Here is a 19,201-nt window from a genome sequence, read left to right as displayed (position 1 = left end):
GGAATCTTGGTGTTGTCCTGGACAGTCAGCTCTCGTTCAAAACTCACATCACAGCTGTCACTCGATCCTGTAGGTTCACACTCTATAACATACGACAAATTAGACCGTTCCTCACCCAGGAATCAGCCCAGCTCCTAATCCAGACAACAGTCTTGTCAAAACTCGACTATTGTAACTCCCTCCTTACTGGCCTACCAGCATGTGCACTTAAGCCTCTCCAGCTGATCCAAAATGCCGCAGCTCGCTTGGTCTTCAACCAGCCAAAATTCTCACATGTCTCCCCCCTGCTCCGCTCCCTCCACTGGCTCCCGGTCACTGCCCGCACAGAATATAAAACTCTGATGCTGGCATGCAAAGCAACCAAAGGTATGGCTCCCCATAGGCGGAGCTTGAAGTTGACGCTGGGGGGTGCGACTGCTTGGCCAACGCGCGCGCGTGCGCGCGTTTTATTATTTTAGCGTTTTTACAATGCCCTAACCCCTAAAAATTAGTTATTTAGGTAGTACATCAGCTCACACACATGCACTACAGCCGTACAGCGAGTCATCATATCATGATAAGAGAGATGATTACAAACTACAGTCAGAAGCCAGAAGGTATTAAAGTTAAAAAAAATATATATATATATATATATATTTTTTTTTTCAGGGGGTGCAGTGCACCCCCTGAACCCCCCCAAGCTCCGCCCATGTGGCTCCCCCATATCTTGCAAGTATGATACAAACCCTCACGCGCACTCAGATCAGCCAACGCAGGGAAGCTGGAAGTACCCTCACTAAAAACGCCGGGACAGCGCTCCACACGTCCCAGACTCTTCTCCCTTCTGGCTCCAAAACTGTGGAATGCACTTCCCATTGCAGTCAGAACTGCAGCATCACTCCCAATCTTCCGCCGTAGTCTGAAAACCCACCTTTTCAGACCCCATCATGGCCCATAGCACTTACCCTACCCCCTTAGATAGCACTTCCGTAGACTTAAATAGCATCTGATACAGACTTATAGCATGTTATGTAGACAGCACTATAATTGCATTGTATATAGTCATAGCACGCCATAGTACATATGTATAGCATAGTAGTATATATGTATAGTTTCATATTCCACTGTTACTTTCTTAGCTTACGCATGTTTCATGATAAATGCTTTTATGTGATGTATTCCCATGCTTTTTGTTCTTGCTTAATGTAAGTCGCTCTGGATTAAGAGCGTCTGCTAAATGCCTAAATTGTAAATTGTAAATTGTGTGTGTGTGTGTGTGTGTGTGTGTGTGTGTGTGTGTGTGTGTGTGAAGATACTCAATAGAAAACAGTAGCTAGAAAATGGCACTGTAAAAGGCAAATGTGGAAAAAGAAAGCATTATAATAATGGTAGAAGGCAGTGTAAGGAGACAAAAGCTCAATTATGTAAGAACTCTCGGTCTGGGTGAATGAGAAAGCAGCAACAAGAGGAAAAAGGAAATAGGAGAGTAGGAAATAGAGCATGTGTTGCCTTGAGGTATGAGCTCTGCATCAACATCAGTGTAGTGTGATGTAGGAGAGACAGCGCTGACATGTGACACTTGCAGGCGTTTCCTGAATCACAACTTGCAAAGTCTTGCTCGCAGCAGTTGTCCTGATGGGTCTTTAATGTCAATCAGAAAACAATGTAGGGTAGGGTTAAACCGACATGTTATTATAGGTGAAGATTATATAACACCATCAAAGCACAATATTATGACTGATATGTGATGTCTTATCAAGGCTATATAATATACTGTATGTCGTATAAATATTATAGATGATTATCGTCATACCAACACATCAGTGTTGATTCCGTTCAAGCAATACCTCAACCCTGTATTGGTTTCTTTGCTAGTATGACTCATCATTTAACAGAAACTTCTCAGAAAATAATGTTGGAATAGGAAGTGAGTTGTAATTTTCCACTTCCTGTAACACTGAGGAAGATAAGGACTCTTTCTTGGTTCAGCCCTGACTGTGCAATGTCCTCAAAATGTCCTCAGTCAACCTCTTTTCCAAGTGTAGAGAGGATACCACAAGATAGGCCTATACTATTACATAATAAATTAGATGTTTTACCAATAGAGACAAAGTCCAACTTAATAAAGTCGACACCTTTTGTTAATAGGGCTGTTACAGATGTATGGACTATAGACATAGTAATGGCATTCTTGTAAAACAACAGTCACAGGATGAAGAAGAGACAGAGCTGGGAAGAGAAAAACACACACGATGGATTTAATAGATTGGAGACGATTGCAGTGAATGACAAGGAGTCAAGGACACGTCATAGATTGAGAACGAGATGCAGAGAAGCAATAGAGCAAGAGCAGAGAGAGAGAGAGAGAGAGAGAGAGAGAGAGAACTTGGATTAGATATTCATTCTGTTCTGCTGAGATAGGACAGTGACCTGAGTGGTTCCATCAATCACACATTAGTCACGTGAACCATAGCAAGGGTTGTACTGTATGAGTGCAGCAGCCCATGACACCCTTTGAGTGGGGTTTGCCCCGCACAAAGGGACGCGTCGGCGCTTTATTTTTAGCTACATATTTACAGAAGATATAGCAGCTCTCGTACGTATGTGCTTGTATATTGGCGATTTTCGCTGTTCATTATACGACGAAGTATATAGGGCTTATACAGTATAGTTGAAAAGTATAATACAATATTACCCCAATAACTAATACTTTTACTGCCGAAGCCGCAATATCGTGTCTTTCTAAGACCCGCTGTCTGCCGAAGCCGCGATATCGCTGCTTTTATCTCTTTATATCAATATGAAATGGTTACACTGAAAACCAACTTTTAGTCCTGTCCCGGTTGCTAGGCAATGCCTTCATCACCCCCAGCACCAGGAGACGTGTGCGCGCATCCCATAGGGTCCCATTAAAAGTAGGATCTTCTTTGGCTCTGAAAAATGCGGCGCTGTCTGTGGCGATGATCCATCCGAAGTTCGGATCTGATTTGTGATTTTTCATCGCATCTGGATGACTGTGTTGCTTGTTGCTTGTTGAATGTAATATTTTTGCCAAGCACCAAAGTCGTACGATGAAGTATAAATTAGGCTCAACAATTTAAAGAAAACCCTACAGGTATATATTGTACTTTGCTGACCAGGGTCCCCCAGGTTTCCACATTGGTTCCCATCTTTTGTCCCTCATCTACATCAAATCCCTTCAGAGAAAATAGTGGATATGCAAGCTCACAACGTGGTGTTGTGCCGCATTATGAGCTTGTAGATCTGCTACTTTCGCGGAATGTTCACCTGCTATGACACGACCAGAACAGGGACGCAAACGGGTTCAACATAAACACTAAGACAGACAGATGCACCCGCTTGGGCAGAGTGGATGGAGTGGTACTGCTCAGCTTGTTAATTACTGACAATGGCATCTCTGTGCCAATGCTGGAGTGGCACACAGGAGCATTGAGAAGTGACCCATTCACACTCCCATTCTCTCAGTCTTCTATTCACACGGTCACTGGAGGCTGGAACCCCCCCCCCCCACACACACACACACACACTCACACCCTCCCCTCTTCTTTGCTCAGTTGCCCCAATTTCAATACCCACCCCCTCACCTCTGCCCACTCTTCCTTGTCAAACACACACATTCCCCCTCCCCTCTCTCTCGCTCTCTCTTTCTTAATATATTCCCCATTTGGGTCCCCAAAACCATTGCTCACAGGCTGAGTGAGTCTTCTGACCTCTCCCCCCTTTAGTCTGCACTTGTACTCTAATATAAAAGCCCCCCAGCACTCTCTAGGAGTTGCTGTGGTTTAAAATGATGAGCTCAATGCCGGGTGGTTTTCACCATCCCTGAAACAGATGACTCTGAACATAATGTTCTGTTTGGAAAAGGACCAGACTGGGCTGTGACTAACCAAATGTTTAACTGATGAAACACTAGGGATGGGTCCGCAAATTGATATGACCTGAACACTTCCCTATTCTGGGCCTGGCTGGGCTAAAATACTGGGGCAAGTTCTTTTTGAAACTCCTCATGCCTTACATTCTACTGGGTCTTACATTAGCCAAGCTATTAATTCTACAAGGTGAAAATCTACCCTGTTTCTCACTCTCACACTCGACCACTCATACACAAACACGCACGTGTGTGTGTGTGTGTGTGTGTGCGCGCGCACACACATGTACACACATGGGACTTTGTTGCAGCTTTGTGTGGGCCATGAAATATGTTGTGTAGGGGAGGTCTGTGGAATGCAGGAGGGATCTGAGTGGTGTCGCTCACAGGAATCGCTCTGAGAATCCCTGTTTATAAGCAACAATACTCGTGTATACTCGCACTCGTCCAATATGCTAACCTCCCTGCCTCGATATGTTTCAAACACAGACTGATGTCATCACAAACAAACAAACAAAATTCCCTGCATACGAAAGACGACACGCATGAATATTGTTCGTGTTCCCACGTAGCTTGAGTAGTGATGAGGAGTGTGTCAGACCCTAGCTGACTGGAGCTGTCAGGACATGCAGGCCTTTCTAATTAACAATGTACATAGTGTGTTTTGGTCAAATGTTGCAATAGCTTAAAAACATGCTGCAATAAAAACCTGATAATTAGGAAAGAAGGAGCTCGGATTAGTCCAGCAAAGAGCAAGCTAGGAAAGCTGCTCTGTTTAGGACTAAGTTGACAGTAAATGCATGTAAATTTGACACATTTGACCATATAGGCCGGGGGACAGTAACAGAAATGTGGTAAAACTAACAACACAGTTATTTTTCAATGTCAGACCATATTTTAACTGTGATACAATTAGTTGTACTACTGTTGTTTGTTAGCCAGGGTTCAGGCTGGCTGGCTCGCTGGCCTGTTGGGAGTCAAAGAGCACTGTTGCTACTAGCCTGGTTAATAAACCAGACCGAATCAGCCGTTGGCAAAAATAAATTGCCTGCCGGCGGATTACGGTCTGGAGAGGCTCAATTGTACGCCCATTTCCTACACCACAGAAATGAGGTCAATCGGGACACGGTATGCAATATGGGCGGGCTTTGGTACAGTGACTTTCAATGCTTGAGACCTTTGACTGACAGTAGCTCTGACCAATTGCGTCAAAGAGAAAATGTTTCAACCCGCCCCCCTGGAAATGAAATCCAAGCTGAGCCTCCCCAGACTAATATCCCGCGGTCCGTGCGATATTAGTCTGGTTTATTAACCAGGCTATGTTGCTACCATTGCGACAAAGACTCATTTTAATATTCCCAAAGTAATTCATCTAATTAATATGATCCCCTAAAACACCTTCACACCTGTCCCAACTAGACTCTACTCCCACACACTACGTTATTATTACACACACTTACAATACACGCGCGCGCGCGCGCGCACACACACACACACACACACACACACACACACACACACACACACACACACACACACACACACACACACACACACACACACACACACACACACACACACTAAGTCAAACCATAGACATTTAGCTTTGTAGAACAAGCTTACACTGCAATTGTGAATCCCACAGATTAAAGCTCAAGTCAGCTATGAATCCAGAGTTGTCATTATGTAATCAGCCATTAGTCCCCCATACTTTACCTCCCACCCGTGGTTGACTCAGACAACCCTAAATCCATGCCACTCTGACAGTTACAGAGCTCAGAGAGCTAGTATAGGGAGATAGAGTGAATCTAGTCTTATTACCCCATGGCAAACTTTGATTCGCAGCACAGCTGGGTGCCACTGACTGTCCTAAAAATAAAAATAAAACAGCAACTGTCGCTCATACAATCAGAAACCTGACATGTCCTCTCCTATTCAATACTTCAATCAGTCGTGCACTGGTTGTCCCAATCTCCCTGGGGAACGAACTGAACTAAACTGCACCACATTATAAAAGCAGGAACCGTGAAGCTGTCTGACTATATAGATTAAGCTGTAAAGCAGCTAGACTACCGTATAGCTCACAACTATTGAACAAAAATAAATGGTTGAGAGAGAAAGGTGGGGTGAGAGAAAGGAGGGACAGAGGCAACAGAGAGATGGGGGAGGAATGAAGGAAGTGAGGGATTGACAGGCTTTAGATCCTGAACATTTCGGGGACCACACACCCCCACCCTTTTTGGAGCCATGATTGGCTGTGCGTGACAGTAGTGGTGACCATGACAACCCACGGGAGTCTTGTAAGCCTCCCGGAGACAGTTGCCATGTGTACTCTGGAGCCGTGTGCACCCCCAAAGAACTCCCATTACCTCATCACACGCCAACTGAAAGAGTGCACGCCAACCACACATCCAAACTCATTTAACTTATTTCACACATTAACCAAAGAACATTTTCTTTCCAGGCCAATAAGAGCTGAGAGACATACAAAAGACACCGAGAAGCAGATTTTTGAAAAAACAACAACAACATTGTTTATTCTGAAATTATTGATCTTGTGCCCATTTAGGTCATTTTCTTTTTTTTCTTTTTTTCTTCTTTTTTTTTTGAAAATGTCTCTTCCTCCAATTTCCAAGATAGCATTGCTCTCAAGAATAAAACAAAAGGTAAAACTCTTTAAAGAAAATACAAAATAATCTTTAAAACAAAACCAAAAAAGTGAACATGAGAGCAGAGAACATTCCTTTGGGGGCATTTGGAACCAAATAAAATGAGAAATGCTACAACCGAGCTTTTGGACAGCGAGCCACGCTGCAATCTAAATCACATCCCCATAAGTGGAGGAGAGCCAATCACAGTGTAGTGTCCGCAAACTCCCATGATGCCCCTCTCTCCATGGGAGATTAAGGCAGTCAACACAGTAGAGTAAAGGATGCATGGAAGGATACCTTTTAAGAAGTGAACCGCGAGATGCAAGCTCTGCAAGCTAATTGGGCCCTTGAAAGACCTCCATTCTTGAATTCTGAACTACAGTACATGCCAAATAGTAGTTTTCTATATTATTATTTTGCTAATACCGCAGCGTTGCAGATTGTTTTTAAGCTATATTTTGTTTGAAGCACGTCAGCCATTTCTGTATATTCCCAATGCCTATACTTCATGAGGTAGCATGGTGCATGAGCTTTTGGACATGGCTTGTGTGAATATCATTCCCTCTCAGGCAAACTTTTTCACAGCTCTGTTTGCGTTCACTATCAAGTACTATCAGAAACTGATAAGAAAAGTCAAATAGTACATGAGAGGGAGGTTAAAATGATCAAGAATCACTCCACTGCTTTACTCAAGTCTGCAATGTTTGGGCTACAGCCATCATGAAAGTTAAAAACACTAGCATGAGAATAAAGGAAGACTAATAAGAAACTAAAGGACTCTTGGAATAAGTAACAGAATAGTTCCTATTAGGGCTGCAATCTAAACATGGCAACCTGGTTTGCGAGGGAGAGGTCCGAACAGTCAAACAGTCCGAACAGTCAAGCATATTCTTCAAAAATGGAGATCTGTCACCCAGAAACGGCTCATTCTCTGAGTCTGACTTCAAAGGAATGCCTACATATGAAGAGTTTCAATTCTGTATATTTTAGACTGTGACACATTTGGCAATATGAAAGCAAAAGTCATTGTGAACAATGAAACGTGTTGTTTATTAAGCTGTCCTAATGTTTTATAAAATGATAAAGAAATTACATTTTGCATTTGTCATTTGTGAGATATTCAGAAATATCAGAAACACAATTACTCCACATAGCTGATGTATCCTCATTTTGGAGCGAATTATTCAGTCGTTTACATTTTTTTTACTTTAGAAAATTGTTCCCGGTAAAGGAAGATCGGCCCTGTAATGTAGATTTCATATTGCTAAGTGTTCCTTTAACTCTGCTGCAGCCCATGCTGAGATGATGAATGTGAGATGATAACGTCATACAGCACAGTAGATGGCCAACTATACTCTGACCGGGGAGAGGGGAGAACAGAGAAGAGCGGGCTGTTTGTTTGCATTGACGTGTATTATGAACATGCGTGTGTGTGTGTGTGTGTGTGTGTGTTGCAGCACCAGACCCCTTCAGCTATCCCTCTCCCCAACAGGTAACAGCCCCACCCACACCAAAACACCCCCCCCCCCCCAAAAAAAAAAACAATCAGCCGCTCCCACCTTTAGGCAACCGCAACCCCCCCACCTCCCTTCCAGTGGACTCTGTGCTTGCTTTACTCCGCCTGGGCGTCATAGTTGGCTCCGCCTGCCTTCTTCAGCTCCTCCCGGATGTAACTCTCATCCAGTTCCTTGGCGTCGCTGATCATGAACTCCTTGGCAAAGTTCTGGAGAAACATAACACAGTACACGTCAGCATCTAACGTGTGCAAGCGCAGTTAGGAAACGCTACAGATGTTCTGGAGAACATAATACAGTACAATACGTCAGCATCTAATGTGTGCAAGCGCAGTTAGGAAACGCTACAGATGTTCTGGAGAACATAATACAGTACAATACGTCAGCATCTAATGTGTGCAAGCACACTTAGGAAACGCTACAGATGTTTGTTCTGGAGAACATCACACAGTACAATACATCAGCATCTATGTAATGTGTGCAGCGCAGTTACTGTAGGTGTTTTTGACACCAGTCAAAAGGGTCATTTGAGTATATATATCTTTTTTTTAGCGATGCACGATAGACCACCAATGGCTTTGTACTCGCAGAGCAGCCAGTCTGCCTGCCTCTGTCTCTTTAATGATTTTTTTTTAATTAGTTAAATATAATATAATAATGTATATCAGAATATGTATTGGCCGATATGACCCTACAAATATTCGTAGCTCGGATATCGGTCATAATTTGTTGACCGCTCCGACGTGTGGCTTTGTGTATATGTCCATTTATTCATAAAAAGGTCTGTAACGTACCACGGCCACAAAGCAGTGAAAGCACAGGGGTAAACGGCACTTCCGCATACTCCGCAAATATCACGGTCTATGACTTGGCCACTTGAACTGTGCACCAAGTGTGTGCTCACAACTTGCCCAAGTTCTCAATTGTATATATATATAGATATAGTATATATTGCAATCATAATGTGTGGTTGCCAAAGAATCCCAAGGCACACCTGGACACGTCTCACAGCACGCCGTTTGGGAACCACTGATGCAAACAGAGTCACCAGTTTGTATCCAGGAGTTTCACCAGGAGAGTGTGTGGGTTCTGCACCCACACTCCCAGTTCCTCTACCAACCAGCAGTGGTGGAAAGTAACTCATTTACTTGAGTATTTCCCATTTCTAACACTTTTACTTCTACTCCACTACATCTCGGATCCAAATATTGTACTTTTACTCTAGTTTGTAGATTTTGATTATTATTACAAATAAATAACGGTAATGGGTCGCACACACTGAGACTGCATTTCAATAATATATTCTTGCATTGTCACGCACTGATGAAGACTGCAGCCGAAACGTTTGTCTCCTGTTCAAAATGCAAGAATAAATTATTGAAATGCAGTCTTGGTGTGTGCGACCCATTACCGTTATTTATTTGATATGATTTGAACAGGTAACGCACCTAAGGCAGAGTGCACATGAAGAGTAATCGATTATTATTACAAAACATATACATTAACCAAGCCATATATACATTTTGAAAATAGCCTCTTTTGAAATGAGCATCTATAAGCTCACAAACAATGCACATTGTGAACTTATAGATCTGCTGTTTTCAAAAGATTTGATAACTTGAAATTGGACAAAATGAGCACTTTTACTTTTGATACTTTAAGTACATTTTGATGCCAATACTTTTGTACTTTCACTCTAGTAGCATACGTTTTGTATTCCGGACTTTTACTTGTATTGTTGCGTTTTTTTTTTTTTTTTTTATCAAATGTTTTTTTTTTTTAAGATAGAAATCACAATAAGACACGTTAACATCATGAATGACTTAAAGAAAACAAAACACATATAAAACACATAACAGCAAAAGCAAATAACACAGAAACAAAAAACAAACAATCCCACCCACCCACCCCTCCCCCCCGAGACCAAAGATGCCACAAAATGTCATTACTCCTACTACTGTGCAATGGAAACAAAAAATAATAATAATAATGATAATAATAATAATAATAATGATTAAACCATGCCCTTAACCAAATCTGCAATACCAGACCAAATCTCAATGTTTTCCTCTTTTGCACCATGCAATCTTGCTGTTTCTAGATAGGCCTAAATGATATCTAGAAAGGTCAAAGCCCATTGGCGAAATGACAATGTATGGTTTCCAGTGCGAAGCAACCATCTTCTTTGCGGCCGTTACGCCAGCAAAGAAGACACGAATACGGGTGTTATTTAATGGCAACTGGGATACATCATTTAATAAGAATAGAGATGGGGAGGGTGTGATGTTAATTTGTAGAATAGTCGAAAGGTTAGTAGCAACCAAATTCCAAAATGTGAGGACACTCAGACACTCCCACACCATATGAAAGAATGTACCTATGGTGTTCGAAGTGCAGAAAGTGCAGTTGTGATTATTTAAAATCCGCATAGCACACAATCTACGGGGGGTTAAGTATGTCCTATGAACAAAATTTAGATGAATTTGTTGATGATCAGGATTCCTAGAAGACAGTACAACATTAGACCACACTGTATCCCAGCTCCAATCTGGATCTAGATTTGGTATGTCATTCCTCCATACAGTATCGACAGGCAAGGTCCCATAACTAGATTCTAATAAATATTCATACAATATGGAAACAAAACCTCTTGACCTAACATCACAGATAAGTCTATGCAAAGGGTGCATTGCAAGGGGGGTCTGCCATGGAACCCCATATGTCCTCATGGCAGTTCTCAATTGTAAATAGAAAAAAAAAAGAGTTACCAGGCAAGTTAAAAATATCACATAAATTCTGGAAAGAACGCAAACCATTAACATCAAATAAATCACCCAAAGTATGAATCCCCTTGGAACTCCATCTGGGAAAACGAATAGGACTATTGTCCAAAAGCAAACCATCATTGTTGAACACTGGGGAAAGCAAATTCCATTTCAAATCAATCTTGCGCAATTTTTCAGCCGCTCTCCACACTGTTACTAACTGAGAAATGATTGGCCCACAGCGAACTTTGCATTGACTATTAGTATTCGTTATGTTTGAATAGATCAGATCTCTCAATTCAACAGGATGAACCAAACTCTCCTCAAGCTCTCGCCAACAAACCTTTATAGATGAGTCGAAATATCTTAAAAGGGGGCGAAGAGTGAAAGCCCAATAGTATAATTTGAAGTTAGGCAACGAGAGACCGCCATCAGCTCTGGCCCGCTGTAACAAGGAAAGTTTGAGTTGTGGGCGTTTCCTATTCCACACAAATTTAGATATAGAAGAATGAATCTTAGTCCAATACTGTGCTGACGGTGGCAGTGGGAGCATAGAACTCACAAAATTAACCCTAGGGAGGACATTCATCTTTATGATTGATACTCGAGCTCGAAGAGAGTTGGGCAATGACGACCATCTGTCTAAATCAAGACAAATTTTGTTCAAAGTGTCACTATAATTGTTTTTAACAGTAGCTTGAAGAGACGGGAACACATCTATGCCAAGATATTTAAATTTGTTCACTACTGGGATTATGGGAGGCAGAACAACAGATCTCATCTCCTCATTTAGCGGCAAAAGGGCTGACTTTGTCCAATTGATTTTGTAGCCTGAGATGGCACTGAACTGATCAAAAATCTTAAGAATGTGTGTAATTGACTGTGGAGCATTCTCAATAAACAGCAGGATGTCGTCCGCATATAAAGAAATACGATGTTGTGTGTTGTTAACTGAGATAGGTGTGATCGCTGTGGACTGACGTACTGTCTGCGCTAACGGTTCGAGCGAGAGGGCAAAAAGGAGAGGACTAAGGGGGCAACCTTGCCTCGACGACCTGCCTATCGTGAACAGTGGAGAACAAATCTTGCCTGTTAACCCATTCTGACCTGAGATCAGATTCACACGAGGTTTCCACTGGACACACACTGGTCTGATTAACCCATTCTGACCTGAGATCAGATTCTAAAAATGTCAGTCGTTCTTCGATTTTTCAAAAAATAGCAGACCTATAAGCTCGTATCGTGCCACTCGGTGGCGCGATATGAGCTTGTAGATCTGCTATTTTTCAATAGCTAAAGCATAACATGATGCCAACACCAAAATGGGTGCCCGTTCAGAATGGGTTAATACCATCGCTGTTGGATTTGAGTACAATACCTTAATCAATGTGATGAATGTGGGACCAAATCCCATCTTATCTAGTACCGCCCACAGAAAAGGCCACTCCAAACGGTCAAAGGCTATTGTTGTGTTTTTGAGGGGCTCTAGCCCCTCCTATGCCCACTTTTGAAGCCAAAATTGAGGACAGAAAAGTGACGCCAAAAGTGATTGGCCGGAATGGCATTTGTGATGATTTGATTGGCTGAGCACAAAATGTGATGTATATGTATAATGATATTTTTTATTACTTGCATTGTTGAGTATTTTGCAGTATTGATAGGCTACTTAAGGCAAAAATAGACACTAAGCCGATTTATTCAGAGACTATGACTATAACATTCTCCATTCATTGTCAATGGGAATTTAATGTTTATGTAAGACAAAAATAGACACTAAGCAAAAGACAACAAGAGACGATTTGCTCAGACACTATGACGTACAATTCTCCATTCATTGTCAATGAGAATTTAAAGTTTGTGTAAGATGAAAATATAGACTAATAGCTGAATTTAGGTGGGGCTTGCGCCCCTCAAAGATGTGAGTAGCCTACTTTTTCCACCACTGCTGCTATCAACATAGTAGTGCGTGAGAGCCGAGACGTACTGACCTGCACGATGTCTTTGACCAGTGACTTGTCGGTGCTGATCTTGGCGCGCTGGAGTCCGCTGATGTTCTCTCCTATCCAGGTGATGAGGGTGAACTTGGCACGTTTGCTCATTGCGTCACCCGTTGTGATCCGCACGAAAGCGAAGAGGCGAGCGTCGTCTGAAGTGAGAAAGGAGGAGAGATGCAGTGAGTGGGGAGATTTGCCGTGTTTGGTACAGTACACGATAGAGAGAGGAGAATGAGCCACATCAACGACAAAATAAGTGATCATTATTATAACACGTTATTAATCTAAAAAGACAGAATGAAGAGGAGAAGAAGAGTCAGAGAAAAAGACACAGCAGGAGTGTGTGTGTGTGTGTGTGTGTGTGTGTGTGTGTGTGTGCGTGCGTGTGTGCGTGCGTGTGCGTGTGCGTGTGCGTGTGCGTGTGTGTGTGTGTGAGAGAGAGAGAGAGAGAGAGAGAGAAAGGCTGAACAGAGGTCAGACTGGGATACATCTATTCTAGCGATTTCCCTGAGCCAAGCAGAGCAGATCCATGTGATGATGTAGCCTACTACTGAAACAAGGCTGGAAAACTGTGATGATGGAGAGGTCACTCACTTCACAGGGCCGTATTCTATTTTTCTGAAGTCCTACTTCGTCCCACAAAAGTAGCAAAAATAGCCGATTTACATGAGTTAGTAGATCTGCTATTTCTGGGGAAAAGGAATTATGTGTGTGTGTGTGTGTATGTGTATATATATATATATATATATATATATATAATGAATTGTGTTTTTTTTTTTTTTTTTAATCCTGAAAGGTTTTATTATGCATTTAGTTATATTTATGTTAACTGAAATTCAATTACATACAAACAATACATTTTTAATAAAAGTCATTGAGCTACTAATTTAGACAATAGAAAAGTGAAAATAAACTATAGGCCTACACTGTGACATCACAGCATGAATTAATTCATGTCACAGAAATATACTAGTCCACTTGCCAGAATGTGATCCAGGCATGTTGAGTACACAAAGGTTTTATGTTCGAAATGTTGAGTATGGGTCCCCAGCATGGAGAAACTGCATGCCAGATGCACAAAAAACAATCCTTGGGCTAAAAACGGTCATAGCTGTCATCACAAATGTGATGATGGGCAAGTGGTTATTAGAATTAAAAAAACTAATGCTTGGATTGATCTTTACATCTTTACATACTTGTATCATTACATGACTATATTGATTTATTGATACAATGTTGCGGGTGATTAGGTGGGGTGGGAGCGGCTAGTTTTAGGAGAGCTTTGTTGTTTGTTTTGTCCTCGATTATGTATGTATGAATGTACTTGTTGTATTGTTCTGTATTTGCTGTATGTTGCTGGACCCCCTCGAAAACGAGATGATACATCTCAAGGGGATATCCTTTTCTCAATAAAGATTGGATTCAGCATCATGAAAACCCCCTAGTTTGACACGTCACATGCTAAAGCATGATGACATTTTGAATTGTTTTGCCTTCTAAAGGTTGTTAACTCAACATATGCAAGTTAGCATCCGGCAGTTTCTACATGCTGGGGACCCATACTCAACATTTCTAACATAAAACCTTGGTGTACTCAACATGTCCGGGTTCACAATGGGGCTCTATGGGCTGGCAAGTATAGACTATATAGCGATTATAGCGGGATGCACACGCAGATTAGACACACCAACGGACCGACATGCGGAAACAACGGTCGGACATGCGGTCGAACATGTGCTGCTCCCGTGCTTGTTAGTATTATTCATTAGCAAAATGTGAAATGGACAGCCATTGGTATGGTGTAAGGCAAGCCAAGGCAGTGGTTCCCAAACCTTTTAGCCTGTGACCTAAAAGAGAAATTAGATTTGCCCGACGTGACTCAAACGGCTGAATTTTTTTCCCCACCCAGTGTTTGGGTATAAAGGTTCTTAAGGTACTACTTATACAGTAGGAGTAAGACTGGGCAAATACTGGCCTGAGTCGTGCATGGTCCCATTTACTACTGAGGGCCTTAAGATAAATGATAGGAAGCAAAGTGGCAACTGTCCCTTCTGTGTTTAACTTTACTTTGTCACATGATCATGTATTGCCCTCCTGTTGTTAGCTTAAAGATCTCTTACTTTCAGTGAGCGGCACTAAATTACGTTACACAACTACTCAAGCTGCAGGACATACAGCTGCAGTCTGTGTTGAAAGCATTTGACCTCACATATAAACCTCAAAAAGAAACACAAAACGCACAAAACAACTACGTACTTGCAGGTGTGGTGGTGCTGAATTGAGGCTAGAGCTTGTATATGATAGCCTCAAGCATATGTCTTGACTAAGGGTTATTCTAACTTATTATTATTATTTGTATTATTATTATCATTATTAATTATTAATTTTTTGTACTAAATTCATATTTAGGGATCACAATGCACACCGTGAATTTGCTAATTCAGATGTATACCGGCATAGGCCTCGTTTGTTATGTTCCTGATCAATTTATTCCTGTTTCTTGCTGTGTGCGTGCGTACATGCGTGCGTGTGTGCGTTGCATCTCTCTTTCTGTATGGTTGTCTCATGAGTGACACACATTCCAGTTTGTGTTTATGTGGTGTAGTGTGTGGCATGGATCAACCTGCTTGTAATAACATGTTCCAATGATTGATTGTGTATGTGGGTGAGTTTCAAATGGCGCCTGCCCCGAAGAGCATCGGTGCAAAGACAAACATTGGGCTGTTGCAACACCACTGTTCTGGTAAAGGCTGCAAATCTCGAACTGGGATGAAGCCGTTTGCTGTTTGGAGGTGAAAATGAATGAGGAGGTATTCAAAGCAGGGGTGGTTGCTCACCCCTACATTCAAGTACAAGTCATCAACAGTACGAAGTGAATTCACTAATACTTTGTTCACTTGTTTCTGTAAGTTAATTTTCACTCAACACAATACATATTCTCAAGACAGATGTAGCAGCTTTGCATGCATAATTTACTGTATATTAATGAACACACATGTTGGTGGGCATCTCTTGTGCCAAAATGTATTATTAAATGTATTATTTAGCAGTTTTACAAACACTGCCGTTAATGTCTTTGACCTAATGAAAGTCTAGCTCTAGACACCATCAAAACATATTGTACAATGAATCCGGGTCAGAATTTTACCATTGGCCAATGGCTATAGCAGAACAATGTGTGCCACTGAACATATATCTGTGCCACTTTGGTGTGCTGCTGGTATAGATCAATGATACAGACAGTCAGACACAATACTGATTTAATGTCACTGTTGCGATGTTAAACCAACAAAACTCTTGCATGCATTTGAAGACAATGTGTGCAGCAGTTTTGCTTTTTGACCCATTGACCCAGTGTTAGGATAACCTGACTCTGCCAGATGGGGGCGGGAAATTTGTGTAGCAAGCTTCTTGGATCTGGCTGCGTCAGGTTAGTGTTAGGACACTTGACAGCAGTATTGGCGCTGTGGTAAACCTTCTAATACAGTATATGCATTATTATCTTTATTTCTGTGTGACCGATAAAGAATTTCCTGGCATGACTTCAGGAACACTCACTCTGAAATAAGACCTGTTGTGCATTAACAAGCCTAGTCATTGTTAAACTATCTTATCAGTGAAAAGGGCCATTGCTAACTTCACCACCTTCTAACCTACCTACTGACGCACACACATGCACACGCACGCACGCACGCGCACGCTCATGCACGCACACACACACACACACACACACACACACACACACACACACACACACACACACACACACACACACACACACACACACACACACACACACACACACACACACACACACAATAGACTAACACTATCAGAATGACATTGAAATAAGTATAAATGTCTAGATTTACTGAACAATTAAGTTCCATTATACATCTATCACTTTCACTGCTATTGAAGCCAGGTATAGCATTATTCTGCTGATTATTGTAGATGTCAAGAAAGCCACAGAGAAGGAACTATTGCTAAAACGGAACCTCTTGTCTCGAGCCAGCCATGGCACTTCCTTTGCCACAGTCTTCCTATAGTCTCTCTATATGTTTCTGATGATTACTTCCCTTTATAAGCAGTGCTGACACAGCAGACAACTCTAAGCACCCCAAAAACTGCACTGAGACTAGACTATACCAATGATGATACAGCACATTTTGAGCATAAAGACAAACTATAATGCCTGTTTCGGTATAGAGAGCCAGAGAGAGCGGGAGAGAGGGAGTAGACTGTAGAGAGTGCCGGGGGGGGGGGGGGGGAGAACAAATTAGAGGGTGGTGATTCCAAATGTCTAAGGCGGAATAAACAGCGAGAATGAATCTGCATATTTACGTACATATTGCCATGCATATATATAGCAGTTGAAAGTGAGCCAGAGCCGGCAAATTAATAGCAATTCAATAGGAATGCTGTGTGTGAGGACTCGGGCGTTGAAATGACTGAACTGAGATGAAACTTCCTCCTTTCATAAAGGCCTTGAAGCAGACACACAATAGCTCCACTGCATGGCATGCAGCCATGCCATCGATGTGTATGTTTTACACTCCATATGGTTCAGGTACCAACTGGGCTACACAGCATCGTAATAAATGATCTATTTCAACACACTGTAGGAATGCAACCCCCCGAAAAACAGAGCAGCCCCGAGGCCTCTGCATGGGCCCCCGCAACACTGAGCATCAGTGACAGCATGACTTTTAAGCACCACGCCCAACATTTTGCTCTACCCAGAGAGAGGGGGAGAGCGGGGGGAGAGAGAGAGAGAGAAATTCCTGGCTTGATAGGACCCGTACCTTTTACAGTCCAGATTTAGGTTCAGTCAACAACCTCATATATAAACCATAAGTGCTATTTTGCACAGAATATTTCTGCAGTATATAAACCATTTTTTGTCACTTAGTTTAAATATATGAGTTGTACTGGTGTGCAGTGGGTTCAGAGCATAAATAAAGAGTCTTAAAAGATTAGTGTCCTTACAAGTCAAACCCTCCCTCCTCAAGCTGTGTGGTGGTATAGTGTGTGGACTATGATGTAACAAGTGCAGTAAGGCATGCCAGCAGTAGCCTAGAGTACGTCCACACACAGCTTAACAAGAAACAAGGTTACACACAATTGTTTGTGTTGCACTCAATTTGTAATAAGACCTGCCGTGCAAAGATGTGGGATTAAACTTTGGGCCTTACCTGTACACTGAGACTTGAATTCCGCATAGTCGGTGCCTTGCCCTGCAGGCACGATCACAGAACCCTCATATTTAAACGAAGCCCTAAAAACAAAAGTGTGTACATTAATGTAATATTCCATTTATTATAGAATCTATATGACCTACACAGAACCATCCTCCTCCTCCACAGATATGCATAATGTCTTTAATATCCGCTATAGCCTATTCATACTAAACCGGGTGTAGTCTATATGCAAGGTGTCTGGTTATGTGACAAAATACTGTCACCACTGTCCCTCTCTTGGATATAGGACAAAGGAAATTACTTCTGCCCGATGGGCCAAATAGTGCTGCCTACGGACTAGGCACAGCATTGCTATAAGCGTTCAGAATACTAATAATGTCAAAGGATGGGCGAATGAATGAGACGGCGTTGATTTATTCTTTTCAAACCACCAGCCAATTTTGACCACCCATTGTTATACACATCTATATACACGCACTGTCTGTCTGTGACTGAGTCAAGACTGTACGAAAAGAAACCTAGACATGACAACTAAATAACCCCCGACACTTACCAACTGATATCGGTGTTATCATCTCTAACTTGATTGTAAGCATCTCTGCAAGCCTCTTTGTCGATCGTGGTCATTTTGGATGGACTCAAAGTGGACCCGGGAGGGAGTCAGTCAGCAGGACACACACGCACGGACAGATAGTCGAAAGAAAGCGGCTCAGGGCGACGGGGCGGAGAAGTGAACAATCCCTACAGTCAAAAAACGAGAAGTACGTGTACCGTACGTGCTCTCTATGTACAATAGACTGTCAGTCACTATGCTGTGCTGTCAAACCAGACCCGGGTTAGAGGCTGCGGAGAGGAGTCGCTTCTGATTGCACCTTTGTAGCACTTATCTTCCGATCATTTCCTATAGGGATGGGCGTTGGTGATGCTTGTCAATCAGGTTGAATGCTGGACCCCAAGAGGCTGAGAGTGAGAAGAGAGAAGTCCCCAGACAGACGCAGGCTAGATTCACCACCCCCTCCTCGCAGTGGTCAATGCATGGAGGGAGATTTGAATGAAATCCTCCCATTTCCTCCTCTATTGTCTGTTTTATTGCGTTATCTCGCCACCTTGTGGTCTAATAATGCACCATCAGTTTCGTCGTGACTCGCGAACAAAGGGTTTTTTTTTCTTCCCGTCCTCTGTTGCACAACCAACCGCAGTCACTTCCT

The 19,201-nt window shown here is 42.3% G+C and overlaps 2 protein-coding genes across 2 annotated transcripts in view; one reads left to right on the top strand and one right to left on the bottom strand.

The window, feature by feature from the left end:
* The window catches only part of hsd17b12a (hydroxysteroid (17-beta) dehydrogenase 12a), a 344,773-nt gene that overhangs the window by 115,965 nt on the left and 209,607 nt on the right, over positions 1-19,201 (top strand). The window lies entirely within an intron of this gene.
* Positions 6,377-18,998, bottom strand: cotl1 (coactosin-like F-actin binding protein 1). Its single transcript, XM_083762622.1, has 4 exons — positions 18,547-18,998; positions 17,988-18,070; positions 12,787-12,944; positions 6,377-8,242 (listed from the first exon to the last, which is right to left on the bottom strand). The coding sequence occupies exons 1-4, from the start codon at positions 18,618-18,620 to the stop codon at positions 8,132-8,134; spliced, it is 426 nt and encodes a 141-aa protein (XP_083618748.1). The 5' UTR covers positions 18,621-18,998; the 3' UTR covers positions 6,377-8,131.

The sequence above is a fragment of the Protomyctophum parallelum genome (genome assembly GCF_964188405.1).
Source record: "Protomyctophum parallelum genome assembly, chromosome: 4".
Classification (NCBI taxonomy): Eukaryota; Metazoa; Chordata; class Actinopteri; order Myctophiformes; family Myctophidae; genus Protomyctophum; species Protomyctophum parallelum.
This window is presented reverse-complemented; position numbering and strand designations above follow the sequence as displayed.

What these genes read in the sequence shown, in the direction of transcription:
- cotl1 (XM_083762622.1), bottom strand. Translation starts at nt 18,620, where the DNA reads ATGACCACGATCGACAAAGAGGCTTGCAGAGATGCTTACAATCAAGTT. An exon ending in GATAACACCGATATCAGTTG is followed by an intron (nt 18,071 to 18,546) that starts GTAAGTGTCGGG and finishes TTTTGTTTTTAG; the next exon opens with GGCTTCGTTTAAATATGAGG. An exon ending in TGGTCAAAGACATCGTGCAG is followed by an intron (nt 8,243 to 12,786) that starts GTCAGTACGTCT and finishes ATGTTTCTCCAG; the next exon opens with AACTTTGCCAAGGAGTTCAT.